The 16,788-nt window shown below is 38.1% G+C and overlaps 1 protein-coding gene across 3 annotated transcripts in view; it reads left to right on the top strand.

Annotated features, from left to right (window-relative positions):
• PDGFA (platelet derived growth factor subunit A) overlaps positions 1–8,534 on the top strand; it is a 33,407-nt gene extending 24,873 nt beyond the window's left edge. The window contains exons 5-7 of one of the 3 annotated variants that reach the window (XM_075831397.1): positions 1,340–1,463; positions 4,855–4,923; positions 6,583–8,534. In XM_075831397.1, the coding sequence (XP_075687512.1) occupies positions 1,340–1,463; positions 4,855–4,874 (144 nt within the window). In that variant the 3' untranslated portion in view covers positions 4,875–4,923; positions 6,583–8,534. Of the gene's footprint in view, positions 1–1,339; positions 1,464–3,888; positions 3,975–4,854; positions 4,924–6,582 lie in introns of all 3 variants that reach the window. The other 2 variants (XM_075831396.1, XM_075831398.1) reach the window with 2 other exon arrangements.
• The last annotated feature ends 8,254 nt before the right edge of the window (positions 8,535–16,788 follow it).

Raw genomic sequence — 16,788 nt, 5'->3', positions numbered from 1 at the left:
TTGATTGTTGGTGGATGCTACGAAATTGGAAGGGTTCATTTCTCTTGCCTAAACTTTTTAGAATTGCCTACAGTTTAGAATTGGAGCTTTTTTTCCGGTGATGCTTCGGCAGTCAATGGCTGCCTTAACAATCGTCTTACTCTTCCTCCTATACAGTCCCTCCCACCGTGATTTCTAAACTTCGGGTGGGACCGCCTGTGTTCTTCGGTGGAGCTACACTTTTACCTAGTGTAAGGGGAGCTTTTATACTGGAAAGAAAAAAGGTTATGTTTGTGGCTCACTATTCAATATCTTGAACGCCATAATGTACTTGATTTGCGTGTTGCAGTCCCGTCATGTTGAGTACATGTACCGAATATCTGTGGTCCATTAGTGAATCATCCTTCCTCTAGCACCATTTCACTAATGGTATACTTGTTCTTCTTGGTGTGGTCAGAGCTTTGTTGGAAAATGTTTCTTCCGATAATGTTTATCTACAGATTACAAGCTGATTCTGGCATAGCACATAGTCAATATTATTCTACAACCAACATTTGAAAAGAACAACAATGAGGGAATATCATTGCTTTCAGATTTTTTTTATTTTTTTATTCTTGCTGCCAATTTTCTTATCATAAAATGATGTCATTGGCTTTTAAGGAAAAAAAAACCAATTAAAAAAAACCAAAATGTTTTAATCAATTGACTATACACAATAGAGCCAGTGAGTTCACCTTAACACTGAAGGCTTGTTTTATAGTTGACATCCGTTGGGTCTAGATGGCCGGTAGATTGTTAATGACTATGATCTAAAAAAGTTACTGAGCATTAATGAGAATGAATCTGGCGGATTGGGTATTTGTAATCGAATGTGAAATCCTATGTTTCTTGTCTAATGGGGCATTTTAAGTTAAGGCTGTCAATCACAAGCCAATACCAAGATCGGGTGGTGGTAGAATGGCATAGTTCTCTTGGATAGTCCCCACTTTTTGACTAATTGAATTGATTCTATATTTTATTTTCTTATACTGGTTTTGAACCTTTTTAAAATGTACCTTTCACATTTATTGAAAGCTTTTTCAACCGTGTTGAGCACAAAGTAGGGTGGACCTTCATTTGATTTTTTTTCCGCCTAAAGTTGTCGTCCTATTGAGAATGCACTGGGGTAACCTTTAAGAAGATCATCAATCTAAATGTTTCATTAATATGTTAATAGATTAGTGGAATTTATGTTTGGTATCTAAGGAGATATTAAGGTGGCTTTTTTTTTTTTAAATTTATTTTTTGTTTGTTTGATAGCCTTTTATTTTTCCCTTTTCACGTAATGTTAAGTTTTATATATAAATATTTTATTTTTCAGGTGGCGAAAGTAGAATATGTAAGGAAAAAACCCAAATTAAAAGAAGTCCTGGTGAGATTAGAGGAGCACATGGAATGCACTTGTACAGCAAATTCTAATTCAGATTATCGAGAAGAAGAAACTGGTAAATAGCCTTAATCTTATTCCTACTTCTTAAATATTTAGTAGGTCTTGATTTATTGCTGCTACATTCCCTCTATCCCAGCTACCCAGTAACTACTAATGTTGTGAATTATCGGCCTCTCATTCAGAGCTGGGACAAGCTCTCTTGGTGCCCACGACACAAATTCGCCCCCTCAGTCCCTGAAATTTAGCATTCAGGGTGGTGGTTTGCTTTTGGAGTCTCTGCATGGATGCGGAGGGTGCCTCACCAGGCAAGGCAGGGGTCGAGTAACCCCCATCCAGGTATTAGATATGAATCCCACAGGCTTGGACCTGCATCTATTCGACATTTATGTATATTTACTTTTTGTAGTATTTTCCCACTTTGAGGTCATTGGTTCTTGGTAAGTGTATACCTGTTTAAAATCAGAGCTTAAAAAAAAAATGATCTATATATATAAAAAAAAAAATGTCCCCTCTCTTGGACCTTGGTTATTGCCCTCCCAGGCCTCACTACTGGTAAATGCAATCCGTTATATGTCTACTGGAGTAATGTCATCATGCTCCTTTAAGAGGTCCATCTCTAAATTTTGTGTCTCAATAATATGACTTGGAACAGCTGGTCTTAATCCACAAAAAGTGACATTCAAAGCAATTTCTATTGAGTAAAAACTTTTTTTTATATTTTATAGATCTTATCTGTGATTTATTTTTTTCTCCCATATCTCCAGGCCTTCATGCCCCACTGGCCCCCACTGATATCCCTCCCAGAATGTTGACAGATTATCCCTCCAAGCTAAAATATTTTATGATTATGGGTCAAAAAAAAAAAAGAATCTCTGAAGGCAAACTAAGCTCTCAGAGGGAATTGAATAAGAAAATCCCTTCAACTTAAATATTCTAATTCTTGCAAATAAATGGATGGTTTCAAATAATTCAATATACTAGACTCAGCACTGCAATTTCCCATGACGTTTTGTATAAAATCCCCGGTTTAACCTCTCTTGCATAATATTTTATTTTATATTTTGCTGTGTACATTCTTATGATATTTGATCTGTAACCTTCTGGAACACAATAGCCCACGTTGTACGGTACCGGTTTTCTACAGCGTCAAGGTCGTTTATTTTAGCAGCGCTGATTACGATCGTCTTTTAGCACGCAGCTGGGGAAAAGTTGCTCGGTCATGTTTAATATTTGTATTCTTTGACAGCTGTCACTCGTACACATCCCATATCTTTTTGTTGAAGCAATAATCTACAGACACCTTGCTTCTAAAAAGAAAAACTCTGACCTGAAGCATTAAAAGTAAATAAACAAAATTCTAGAATTATATAAAATGGGCCTTCTTTTTTTTTTTTTCCCAGCAACAGCGCCACACTTGTTTTATAGGCTGTGTCTAGTTTTGCAGCTCAACCCCATTCAGCTCAGCTGCAGTACTAAATACAACCCATGGGCAAGAGTGGCACTGTTTCGGGTGGAAAAAAAAAAATCTCAGCCGTTCTTTTCTAATCGTGGACAACCCCTTTAAGATCCTCAGTTGAACATTTGCAAAGACTGCGATTAGCTGAGCGAAGTCACAGTAACCTACTGTATCCATCCATTTTTATTTTTTTTTGGGCTATGTTTAAGAAGTTGATTTGGAGTACTTATAGATTCCAACATACATCCGGATAATTTTCCAGACATATAGACTACTGTTTTAACTATCAAAGCGAACTATATCGCTACAATCTAAACTTTTCTGTGGGATCATGACCGTAATGTCTAGGTGTAAGCCCAGCCCTAAGCAAAATGTGTATGATTAATATCTTTGGGTCACTCCAAAACCTGACCGTATTATTAAATAAAACCTATTGACTTGATTAGCTCAGATTTATTTGCGGGGTATCCTACCGCACATCTGCGTTTGAAGGCTCCGTTTGCGGCCTCCGTCACAGATCTGGTAAAAAAATGCCACAAAAAAACTTACTGTTGGTTCTGGTAAAACGACAGACAGCATGACCTGACTGAACCCATTTTAGTCAATGGGTTCCATCGGGCGCCGAAGGTGTTCGTCATGCAACAGATCTGGCGCTCCCGGTATTTTCATTGCTCGGCGAGGAGCAGAACATCGGAATCCCCGAACGCAGATGTGAAACCAATTTAATAAATATTCTCACCCCTCTATACTGATCCTTAGGCAATTTTTTAAAAATAAAATACTAATTTAATTCACCAAACTTAACAAAGGAAACACAAATTTTAAGAAAGCACACCAGCTGTTAAACAAAGCATACAAGCGTGCGCATAAAAAAAGTGGAGAATCAACAATGCTAGGAGTACACGAGGCGGCTAACCAGTTTCTCTTTCAGGAATGCACTTTAAAATCAATCTGTTTGTCTCATTATTGAACAAAAAATACGTTTCCTTAGGCCTTTTCACCAATCCTGCCCTTGTATTAACAGGAAGGCCTAAGGAAACGGGTAAAAAACGGAAGCGAAAAAAACTAAAGCCTGCCTAATACCCAGCTGGAAATAATTTTCCTCGGCAGGTAGGAACCCCAAACTGACAATAACAGCACCAGCAATGAAAAGACTTCCCAACCTTTTAATCACGTCAACACAATCGCTTGTTCCAATCTTGACACCATTACCTTAAGGCTGCAAAGAGATTATAATATGATTTGGCTTTGATAATTCTACCTGCTGGATTTTTTTTATTTTTTATTTTTTTTCAAGCTACACATCACTGTAAAATCTTGCATTCCCTGGCTGTCTTCCTTTCTCACTTTTTGTATTGTGTGTGGTTGGTGTTTTTTTTTTTTTACATTTCTTATGCTGCTTTAATGATCTGAATTGTTCTGCAAATACGTCATTTTCGATGATTTTTGGGGTCACCATGCATGAAAGAATTGTCTAAAAATGTTCTTGCGGGAGATTGATTTCCCATGTTACAGATGGAAATTGGAAAAAATGTTTTGTATTCCGCCTTATCAGTCCACAAAATATATCTTATGAAACTCACCTTTACTGTTATTTTTAGTTTTGGATATTTTTGAAAGACTAATTTGATATGAAATAATCTGGATCCCATATTAAATCTCAAATGGTCAAGGCCATTTGTCCACCTTGATGTGCCTTACCTGCTATATTCCCCAAACCATCGCACCGGTCCTTCTGTATCTACATTATTGATGGAAGAGGGACAGGCATTTTGGATCAATACGAGCACTTGACCTTCCCTCCACTGAAATCTATGTGTTTTTGTGGGAATCCATGTGCAAGGAGCCATTCATAGCCAAAAGTGTCTAGACAGAATGGTGTCTGGGTATAAGGAGTTTTATTTAAGGAAAGGACTTTTCATATTGAAATTTTATTTTTGAATGTTAGGTTTAAAAGCCCTTTTTAAAAGACTTTATTTTTCTGTATCAGGGTGTGGGATAATGCCGTGACCAGCTCCATTAAGCTACATCTTCCCTTCAACTGAGGGAAAGTGAAGAGGTATGTGACTGGAGAGGCTCCATTTCCCCACAGCTCTGTTTTTAAAGTACCTGCTCCCGATTTATATTAAGTGGTAGTCCTTTTGTGAGCTGAATTAACTGCGTGATATAATGGTCTACGTTTTCGTTGTATAATTAGGTAACCTCAGTGATTCTGAAGTAGCAGAAAAAAGCCAAGTAAACGTTCAACCTACAACATGGCCGTGTCCATTGTCTTTAGGTGAAATATAACTTGCACGCAAAGCAAATGGAATTATTTGGAGTTTTTTTTTAAAATGTTTTTTCTAAATTTCATTTTACTTAGCTTTGCTACTCAAGAGGTATAGGGCCACCTTACCCTCATATAGTCTGACTATGTGAATTGTGTCCTATCTTTTTTGTAATTTTATAAAAAATTTGGTACGGATAAGTTGACAATCCTGAGATTTTTCAAAAATTCCCAATATTTTGCAATGGAGATACTATAGTATATTTGCGTGTTTAGCTTTGCGTGAGGAAAAAGTTCTCTATGTATGGCATAAACAAATATTTGAGTATACATTTGTGTTATGAACAAAGACTTTTTGGTTTTGTGTTGTTTAGGAGTTAGTGGGCTTTTCATCTTTTGTGTATCCATGAGCCTTAGCGGAACTCCTCTTTTTGAATGGATTTGCAAACCTCAAAAATAATTCATTTTTTTTTCTACTACAATGATTAAATATTTGCTTAGGATTAAAAAGCTGTTTCCATTGAGATGTTGGGGGTATAGAGTTCTTGTCCTAGTTCTTGTCGTTTTTTTTTTTACTGTATTAGAATTTGTAAAAATAGGAAGGCATTTATGCCAGCTCAGGGCATATTAACTTTAACACTTAGGATATGTGCACACACACTAATTACGTCCGTAATTGACGGACGTATTTAGGCCGCAAGTCCCGGACCGAACACAGTGCAAGAGCCGGACTCCTAGCATCATACTTATGTACGATGCTAGGAGTCCCTGCCTCGCTGCAGGACAACTGTCCCGTACTGTAATCATGTTTTCAGTACGGGACCGTTGTCCTGCAGCAAGGCAGGGACTCCTAGCAAGTCCCGGCTCCCTGCACTGTGTTCGGTCCGGGACTTGCGGCTGAAATACGTCCGTCAATTACGGACGTAATTAGTGTGTGTGCACATTCCCTTAGAGCCTGTTGGACTGCTCTCCAAAAATTTAACCCTTTCTGAATGTGGTCACAAGGCCAAGGATGTTCATGGCTTTGCCCATTTATGCAGCCCACAGGCTGAGCTGTGTACATAGACCAATTTACGCACCTTGCCTTATTAGTCCTCCTGTGTGAAAATTACTTCCCATAAACCCATTGACATAACCAGAGGATCCCCGACTGTACATGTGTAAACGCCATAACTTTGTTAGAATAGAAATAAAGCACTATCTTATTTCTTTTTACATAAAATAAAAAATAGACTATTTTGTTTTTGCAACCTAAATGTTGTGCTCTCAATTTTTTTTTTAAATTTAAGTTTGTAAGCGATGAATGAAGAAAAATTCAACGTATAACCAATGTAAAGGTGAAAAATAAATTCTTATATTTTGTGGACAGATTGTTTTTTTTTTAATTTACAAAACTGCTGTCTTTTCACCGATTTGTAGAATAATATATATATATTTTTTTCTTTTCCACAGATGTAAGGTGAAATAAGCTAGAAACTTTCATCTGGGACTTGGATGTACACACTTTGTTACATTCCTGAATCTTCGACGTATGGTGCTTTTATAGACTTTGTTTGTTTTTTGTTTTGTTTTTTTTCTTTGTTTTTTTTTCCTTTTTGTTCTCTTATGTAGAAAGAGGATTAAAAACAAAAAAATAAGGAAAAAAAAAAAGGGTTCAAAGGACACTCTGTGAGAACAAAAGAACAATGTACATTTGTTTTAATGTGACATCAAAGCAAGTATTGTAGCACTCTTACAGCGAAGAGACGCTTCCCCTGTCAAACTGCGGCAACAAAACAAGATGGCGGGTTGGTTGAAAGAAGGATATGCTTAAAAAAAAAAAAAATACAGTGAACATAGCAAGTGAATAGGGACTTTATATCAAAGCAGCGGTGCTTTATGTCAAGTGATGTGCCTGCTAATACTGATGAAGATGGATGGTCACTGACAGACCACTGGCACGGGAAAAGGCCAGGAATGTATCAAACGAACAAGTGTCTACGCAGAAGCTGTTGATTATAATAAATCCTTGCTCCATGATGTTAGTCTTCACACAAAAACCTGGGAAGCCTTAAGAGGACTTTTTTTTTTTTTTTTTTACTCTATAGAGTAATTATTATACCACGGGGGTAATTTAATTATGGCAGCAAAGTCCTACCACTAGGAACTCACCTGCTCTTATATTGGTCAGTTAATGATTCTCATATCTATTTGTGTCATTTTACAGCAGTTGATCTTCAAAGTGTTGAATTTTGTGTGTTTGCGTATTTGCTCTTGCTTGCCCGAAATATTCACTCACTTTACCAACCTAATATGATCTCGAAGTGAGTGAAGTGTCTCATAGCCATTTACCCCATATCCTGCCTCTCGGTAAGAACCATCTACAATGGAAGCTGCCATTTTGGGGACTGAACTTGTTCTCATGAGAATACAACCTACCAATTCTCCATGAACTTGGTGCCAATGTTCATGAAAAATTAGTATTTTACCTAAACCACTTTTACCGCATGTATTCTCACGACTGACCCACTAAATGGCTACCTCTTGGAAAAAAAAAAAAAGCATTTGCAATCGAAATAATTTTCTGGGGGGGCTCTGTATATCAAGGTAATTTTTTTTTTTTTTTTTTTGTTCAGTATTTATATTTTGTTCTAAATATTTTCTATTCATAAAACGGAGTAAAATTTTGCCATTTTAATTTTTTTTTTTTAAACTTTCGATGTACACCCCTCCAGTGGTTAGATAATCTTATTCTCCTTTTATTCAGCAATTTTGAAACACCTTTTTGTTTTTTCTCCATTGTGGAGAGATTTTAAAAACTATTTTAAAGTGGTCACAGGGCCCAATTTTGTTTGAAGCTTGCGTTTTCCAGCTGGCCTTTAAAATGCAAAAATGCCCAGCAATTATGTCAAATTGGCGTTTACTACTGTAGGAAGGAAAAAGAAAGGTATCCTGGAAATAACCATAGAAGGATGAGAAATTCTCTATAGTTAATGATCGGGGAGGTGGATAACCATGGTAGGCCCACATAGGACAAATCAGATCTGTTGCAGGAGCAAACACACACACTTATTACAGCCAACTACATTTTAAATGCATGTATTTATATAACTGTATCCTTACTTTGACATGAATTTTTGGTACGTTGTAGATGTAGTTACAAACACTGAAAGTATCTGCCCAAGTATGGTGATCGATAAATATATATATATATATATATTTTTATTTTTTTTCAATGCCCGTTCCAATTGATCTTTTTGTTTGGCATTTTTAATGTATTTTTAAATGAAAAGCAACTAAAAGACAAAAATACTAAACCTACCCCGCTTCTATGGTTTCTCATAGTGTTTCCTACCCTTGGATTCAAGCTAATGAACTACAGGGTGGGCCATTTATATGGATACACTTAAAGAAAATGGGAATGGTTGGTGATATTAACTTCCTGTTTGTGGCAGATTAGTATATGGGAGCGGGGAAACTTTTCAAGCTGGGTGTTGACCATGGCGGCCATTTTGAAGTCGGCCATTTTGTATCCAACTTTAGTTTTTTCAATGGAAAGAGGGTCATGTGACACATCAAACTTATCGAGAATTTCACAAGAAAAACAATGGTGTGCTTGGTTTTAACGTTACTTTATTCTTTCATTAGATATTTACAAGTTTCTGACCACTTATAAAATGTGTTCAAAGTGCTGCCCATTGTGTTGGATTGTCAATGAAACCCTCTGCTCTCACTCTTCACACACTGATCGCAACACCGCAGAAGAAATGCCTCCCGATCTGACCCCTTAGACTTTTATCTTTGGGGTCATCTGAAGGCAATTGTCTATGCTGTGAAGATACAAGATGTGCAGCAACTGAAACTACGGATACTGGAAGCCTGTGCTAGCATTTCTTCTGAGGTGTTGCTTTCAGTGTGTGAAGAGTGAGAGCAGAGGGTTGCATTGACAATCCAACACAATGGGCAGCACTTTGAACACATTTTATAAGTGGTCAGAAATTTGTAAACAACTAATGAAAGAATAAAGTAATGTAAAAACCAAGCACACCATTGTTTTTCTTGTGAAATTCTCGATAAGTTTGATGTGTCACATGACCCTCTTTCCATTGAAAAAACTAAAGTTGGATACAAAATGGCCGACTTCAAAATGGCCACCATGGTCAACACCCAGCTTGAAAAGTTTCCCCCCTCCCATATACTAATGTGCCACAAACAGGAATTTAATATCACCAACCATTCCCATTTTATTTAGGTGTATCCATATAAATGGCCCACCCTGTAGATTCAATTCCAAAAGGAAAAAAAAAAAATCCTACTAGTCCATGCCTCGTCAGATTTCTTTTCCATTGTGTCTGCATAATTTAAATTTTAAAATATTGTATATTAATAAATCATGGGATATCTGTGCAACGTTAGAATTGTGCCAGTTGCCTATTAATGCTAATATTTTATTTTTTTATTTTTCTATTGTTTTGCAATTTATTTTATCATACACAACATTTTCACATTTGTCAATGTGAAATGGACATTTTATTCTTGTAACTGCATTGTACAGTTTCACAGTAGCAGGAGAAATATTTGCTACGTGTATTTGAACAAATCCTAAATTCTTTATTTTTGGTAAAAAAATATATGTATGCTTATGTGTATTCAAGAGAAATGTGTTCTTTTTTTGTAAAGTTGAAGTTTGTATTTTTATCTAAAATTAACATTTTTATATGAGTACGAAAAGCCTACTATGTTTTCTTGAACCAAAAAATGCATTGTGTGGTCATATTTTTGTAGCACCATATCATACAAATAATTAGCTATATCTGTTGCATAGAAGTGTTTCTAGCACTTGGTTTACGATATCCTATATTATACTGCTGCTGTTTAAAGTAAATGTATATCTAGTGAGTCCATTCCCCCAAATGTCAATCTGTTGAGTGGCTAAAAAAAAAATTCTTAAAGGGGCTGCCAAGTTATTACCCATTTGGACATAACTTTAGTATTTATATTTTGAACCTACATTTTTATTTTTTTTTCTAATTTTTTTTAAAATCCATATATCTGACCTTTCCCACCATGCAACTGTTTCCTATACATGTGTTTTTTTGTTTTTTTTTAACATTAGTTCTCCTTTTTTAAATGAGTTAGTGCTACTCTATATGTATTAATCCGTTGCTTATTACATCCTGGCAGTGCCTGTACCCAAATCATTACAATCGACCAACATTAAAAAAGTTGTAATAATACCAAAAGTTAAAGTATTAAATGTATTTAGCCTGGGATCTTCTGTTTTATTAAATGGAAAGCCCTATTTAATACATCAGCTAATATTTAGAAGAATCTATTTATAAGCTTTCCATTTCCTTAAATTGGTGTAAAATAAAAAAATTCTCCAACCGAAGGCCTTCAGTGGGCATCTGCCTTGTGAATAATATACTAATCAGTCGTAAACTTGTACTCCATAATAAGACCTTAGAGCTCATGCATACATCTGTATTATGGCTCCATACTGCCACCGAGCTGTGCGGAGTTGTAATACGTCACCCATAGAAGTCTGTGGGGCCCTATTGTACTTTCATATGCCTCAGATTTCATACGTTGGGTTAGTACCTGAGTTGGTTTTGGCATTCTCCATCAGATGCCGTGTTATGGAGAAATTCTCCCTTGTCTTAATACGGAGGCACATGTAGTGCTTATGGCTCCGTAGTACGGAGCTGCAGGTACGCTGGTTGCCCCCATATAGACGTTAGACTTCGTCTGATAGAAAAATCACTTTGAAGTAAGCTTTTCCTGCTGAGGCACAATCTTATATTTTCAGGTACATTTTATGGCTGAATAGCATAGACCAGTTATTCCCAACATTTACACCATGGGGTTATCTCTCAAAAAAAAATCGTTGCCCTCCAAGGGAATGCCTACAGCAATCCCACACTTTTTGTTAAAGTAATCGCTCTTGCTATCTCGCAGGAAGCCCCTAGTTAGGTTCCATTGAACCCTGGTTGGAAAAGATTGGCACAGACTTAATTTATCAAGTGGGAAAACGACCCTAGCATGAATTCAAAATGGTTGCCTCATCCTTGATCTATAGCACCGAAAAAAAGCAGTTTTTCAGTTGGCCATTTCATACCATTTCTAATAATTTATAACATTGGGGAAATTGTATTATGGAATTGGAAGGAAAATACATATATTTTGAATACATTCCCATTAATTCATGCCATGTTTTAGATTTTCCTGGCCGAAAAGTTAAACTTTTTTTTTTTTTTTTTTTTTTTAAATTGTTCGGAACGCACCTTGTGATTTATCCACCAAGATGCATTCAGCGCCAAAACTGGAAATACATGTATTAAATTGTGTGTTTGCTCCTTTGCAAAAAAAGTGTACAATTCATAATGTAATGCACATGAATGTATGTGTCTGCGTAAACAGAAAAAAAAAAAATGAAAACCCTGTATAAAAGTGTAATTTATATATTTATGTTTTGGTGGGATGCCAATAATAATGCTCATTTTTGTTTTGTTGCCTAAAGTATCTAATGAAACAAAGGCTTTGTATATCCATTAAAATGATGTAGATGGAATGTATGGTTGTAGCATTTTGGACACCTCCTATGCGATATTCCTATTTCTGCATAATGTCCGTACAAGTGCGTTCTATGACATTGCACAGGTTTTAAACAGCAAAAATAAAATATCCTATAAGTGAATTTTTTACTGGCTCCAATACATTAGAATATATGAAATCTTATAGTAATTTATTAAAAGGAGATGTATATTTTTTGATAATTACACATATTTGGGTTACTTTGAGTCTGGTTTAAAAAAAACAACTGTTTTCAGATGCCATGTTAGGAGTTCTCCTGTTCAGGACCATCATCTATTAGCCAGAGCACATAGTTGCTACTGGAGGACCCAAAAACATTGATTTTAATGAGAAGTGTGTAATGCTTAGTTGCCCCTGTGGTGGAGCTGCAGGGGAATCTAACGCATGGGAAGTTTCTCCACAGGAGACAGATAATTTCTGGGGCCCTCAACAGTGGCTCAACCTGAGAAAAACGTATTGTTGGGGAGCTTTCTACCAAAAAAAGGGATTATTCAAAGTCGACAGCTGCTTTTTTTTAAAGTATGAACGGAAGTACAAGTGATGGATAAGGTCCCCTTTTTTTTTTTTTTTTTTTTAATTTGTGGACCAAACCAGTTTGTTGCTTGTCATTTTACTATGAAACAGTTAACCATTGTATAGTTAACATGATTAAGTCTTGTGCTATTTTCATGAACAGTCTGTTTGTATTCTAGCCCCGTAGGGACACCATTTGCTGCGGCTGTGAGGCACTGTATTCTCCCTTTTTTTTCATTTTGTATTTTTTTTATTTATTTATTTTAAATAAGAGTTGCCGCTCCATAAATTAGCATTTGATGGTGGACTTATTTTCATGTGGGAGTTTCCTGAATCTGTGAGGAATAAACGTCTTTGTGCCCCTGTGTAAAATCGGCGGCACAGTATGAACTCGTAGATCTATAAAGCATCTGTGTTCATGTGCCCTTACAGGGGATTTCCGGTACTTTCATATTGATGGCCTATCCTTAGGATAGGTCGTCAAAATCAGATCGGCAGGGGTCCGACTCTCTGCACCCCCACCGCTTTTTAAGGTAAAGATTTCTCTTTTCTGAGACCTCATATTCTCCCCCTAAAAGAATTGCTTTTTCATAAAATGGCATTCGAAAGCACACCACAAATTTGTTTGCTCACCGAGCATCTAGTTTACAAAACACAGGCTCCCCCGTGCGGTCAGGTGATCTCTAATCTGACTCGCCAATTCACATATCGTCTTTTGTGTGGACTGGAAGCCAGTTTCTCTATGTAAGACTGAGAATGTGAGTCTCCTAGACTTACATAGAGAAACTGGCTTCTGGTCCACACAAAAGACGATATGTGAATTGGCGAGTCAGATTAGAGATCACATGACCACACGGGGGAGCTGAACGGAGGCTGTGTTTTGAAAATTAGACGCTCGGTGAGCAAATAATTATTATATACATGTACAAGATGCCCAATACAATCAGACAAAGCAATAAAAATTTTCATGGGAGTGCTTTGTCCACAAATGTTTTATTGGCTGTCATGTAAAAAAATTGTCATGTCTATGGCTGGTTTTAGAGCCTTCTAAACTTGGCCACTTCCTGCCGTGGTTGAATATTACTTGTTCCCTGGATTCAGATGAGGCAGGTACATCAGAATAAATATTGGTAAAGCTTTTTGTGAAGTCTATATATTTTTTTTTTTTACTCTCTAAGGTCAAATAAAGGTGACATTCTCCCGCCCCCTTTTCTCGAAAATGGCTAATTTAATAGGCATGGCGGTTTCCGGTATGGCTGCAGTCCTCATATGGATTTAATATGTCTTCAACCGAAAGGTCTATGAAGGGGTGAAATGATGGCTTTGGCTTGAGTGAGAAATCTAGTAGTGTTTCAGATGCAGACAAACAAGCCATAGCTTAGGGATTTGGTGTGTCTACATGTGCCAAGAATAAGTCAAGTCCAGGGAGAAGATTAAGTTATTTCCACTCCTTTTGGAAGTCCCATTAGAGATCTTATGACCGAAAAATGCATTTTTACTTGGATTTTGGACAGAGATGTGACAAGAAGGCGTAACTCTGGGGCATCTTCTGGGATCACAACTTTCCTTTAGAAATGTTATTTCTCAGTTACATGAAAAGGCTGATTTTCTGCCCGATTCTCATTTAGTGCCTGAACTTTTTTTTTGCTTCTACTAAATGACTTCGACACTAGGTCATACAGAGTACTGTGTTGTAGACCACTGCAGCGATTATATGAATAAATGAAGCAGAACGTAACTAAATGAATACTGTTCAGAGTCTATAGATACAATCCTATCATTTGTGGTAGGTGTGCGGAAATCTCCCTAATGCATAAAGTGTATTTGGTATAGACGGCTGCGTGATCAAAGGGAGGAAATATTTCATAAATATCCTGGGCTGGTGACAAGGTCACCGGTGAATACACTTCACATCTGGTGTACATTTAATTTTGTAGCGCAAATGATTAGCTTCCCTTTGTGGATTGGTTGACCACACAATGCAACCTGTTCCTAGACTGGGAATGGATGCCCCTGACTTCCAGCCGTGATTCTTGTGTGTAAAACATATCTACTTACTCTGTCGTTTTCCCAGACGTGCGTGCTTTTGGGCGGTCATGCTTGAATACCTTAATAATTTTTAAATGGTTTAGAAAATTTAATCTTCAAATAAAACATCTGTGTAATATCCAGGGTCACCTGTCTTGGGCTTGCAAATCGCTTATGGTTACCAAGCATGAAAGAGGGCATTTTCCCATGAGAATGAAGCCAGGATAATTTAGGTCAGGAAAGGTTTATCAACAAATTCCAGGCTGGCAGCACTTTTTAGGCCGCCTTTTCTTAGCTCGGATGCATTCTGTTGAAAAAGAACAATGGTAATCCTTACCCAATGCTCTGAAAAAACAAAATATGTATATTTTTTAATGCATCGTCCTTAGCTAAACCAGTTTCTGAAAGTAAATGATTAAATTGAAAACCAAAATAGATTTGTTCAATAGTCTAAATGGTTCAATAAATCACAACTGAAGCGTGGTTATGGTGTTGGGAGTGCTTGGAGATCATCTTAATCCGCTCCCAAAGTGCTTACATATTGAAGGTCAAGTAAAGAAGACCATTAAAGGGAATCTGTTATCAAAAAGTATTTAAAAAATAAACTATTATAAAGAACGGTGATCGAGTTTTAATCTAAGTCTTTGCAATTTAGTGTTGTGTTGCTGTGGAGAACGTTTCTTGTCAATTTTGACATCCTGTTGTAAGCGGGGATGGGTATGCTGTTGAAAAGCAACGCAAATGAATATTGTAATATAACCAGGTAAAATGAAGAATGATGGCTTATTCACAAACCTACTGTTTCCAGGAGCTACTGCGTCTTCTTACTTTGGAGGAAAAAAAGAAGCCTAATAAATGTGACTAAATCCTCATATGGGAACTTTTTGCCATACATTTTTTACACAAAACAGTAATATAAATTATGACAACGGGACTTTTGGCCCACATTTCTAATGCCGTACAATAGTTAGATTGCGTAAAATTTACCACAGTAGTACATGCTGTGTGATATTTGTGAGTCTTTCATCATGTGTTCGCAGGGCCGGCCTTAGGATAGATGGCGCCCTGTGCAAAATGATCTTTCGGCACCCCACCCCATAAAAAATTATAATGCACCTTTAGTGCCCCCATACAGTATAATAATAATATTTAATAATATATTACAACCCCTTCAAGGACACAGTATTTTGTCCTTTAATTGTGCCCACAGTATTATGCCACCTGTAGTACCCCTACACAGTATAATGTCTGCATAGTGGCCCCCACACAGTATAGTGCCCCCTGTAGATTTTGCCATACAGCCTACCTGTAGACAGTGCCATAATCCCCCACCTCCTTTTTGTAGATCGTGCCATACAGCCCCCCATCTCCCCCTTGTAGACCGTGCCATACAGTCTCTCACCTCCCCCTTGTAGACTGTGCCGCCAAACAAAAACAAAAATTGTATTCACCTAGGCCCCGTTCCCATGACGAACTGAGCTGCTCCACGGCATGATCCTGTAGCCTAGTACAGAGTTTCCCAACCTTTTCGAACTCGAGGCAGCACTGGAAATATAAAATTTCCTCAGGGCACCCCTACCAAAATAGTTTCGAGAGACCGAAAACGGCTAAGAACAAGCACTACACTCGTAGGGTATGTTCACACTTTTTTTTGTAAGGAAAAAAAAATCTGCCTCAAAATTCCTTCAGGAATTGACCGCGTTGTGTGACCTTCCTTTTTTTTTTGTGTTTTTTCTTAAGCCGTTGAAGCGAATGCAAAAGACACAGGAAAAAAAGCTCCAAACGGGAGCCACAGGTATTTTCTACCTCCTGTTAATTTCAATTGGAGGTAAGAGGCGGAAACCACTTGAAGACCATCAGCCCCCCACTCACAGTAAAATGACCATCAGCCCCCCACTTACAGTAAAATGACCATCAGCCCACCACTCACAGATTCCACCCTTAGGTAGTGCCACACAGCTCCTTGTAGGTGGCGCCACACAGCCCCCTTGTAGGTAGCGCCACACAGCCCCCTTGTTGGCAGTGCCACACAGCCCCCTTGTTGGCAGCGCCACACAGCCCCCTTGTGAGTAGCGCCACACAGCCCCCTTGTGGGTAGCACCAGACAGCCTCCTTGTAGGTAGCGCCACACAGCCCTCTTGTAGATAGCACCACACAGCCCCCTGTAGAGTGCGCCACACAGCCCCCTTGTGTGGGTAGCGTCACAAAGCCCCCTTGTGTGGGTAGCACTACAAAGCCCCCTTGTAGGTAGCGCCACACAGCCCCCTGTAGAGTGCGCCGCACAGCCCTCTGTAGGGAGTGCCACACAGCCCCCTGGTTGGTAGTGCCACACAGCCCACAGCCCCCTGGTTGGTAGTGCCACGCAGCCCCCTGGTTGGTAGTGCCACGCAGCCCCCTGGTTGGTAGTGCCACGCAGCCCCCTGGTAGGTAGTGCCACACTGCCCACAGCCCCCTTGTAGGTAGTGCAAGGACTACGAAATGACCCTGGTAGCTGGCGGGCAATAGACATTCAAAAAAAGGACAACTGTGCAGGAGCACACAAAA

The sequence above is a fragment of the Rhinoderma darwinii genome, chromosome 6 (assembly GCF_050947455.1).
Source record: "Rhinoderma darwinii isolate aRhiDar2 chromosome 6, aRhiDar2.hap1, whole genome shotgun sequence".
In the NCBI taxonomy this organism is placed as follows: domain Eukaryota; kingdom Metazoa; phylum Chordata; class Amphibia; order Anura; family Rhinodermatidae; genus Rhinoderma; species Rhinoderma darwinii.
This window is presented reverse-complemented; position numbering and strand designations above follow the sequence as displayed.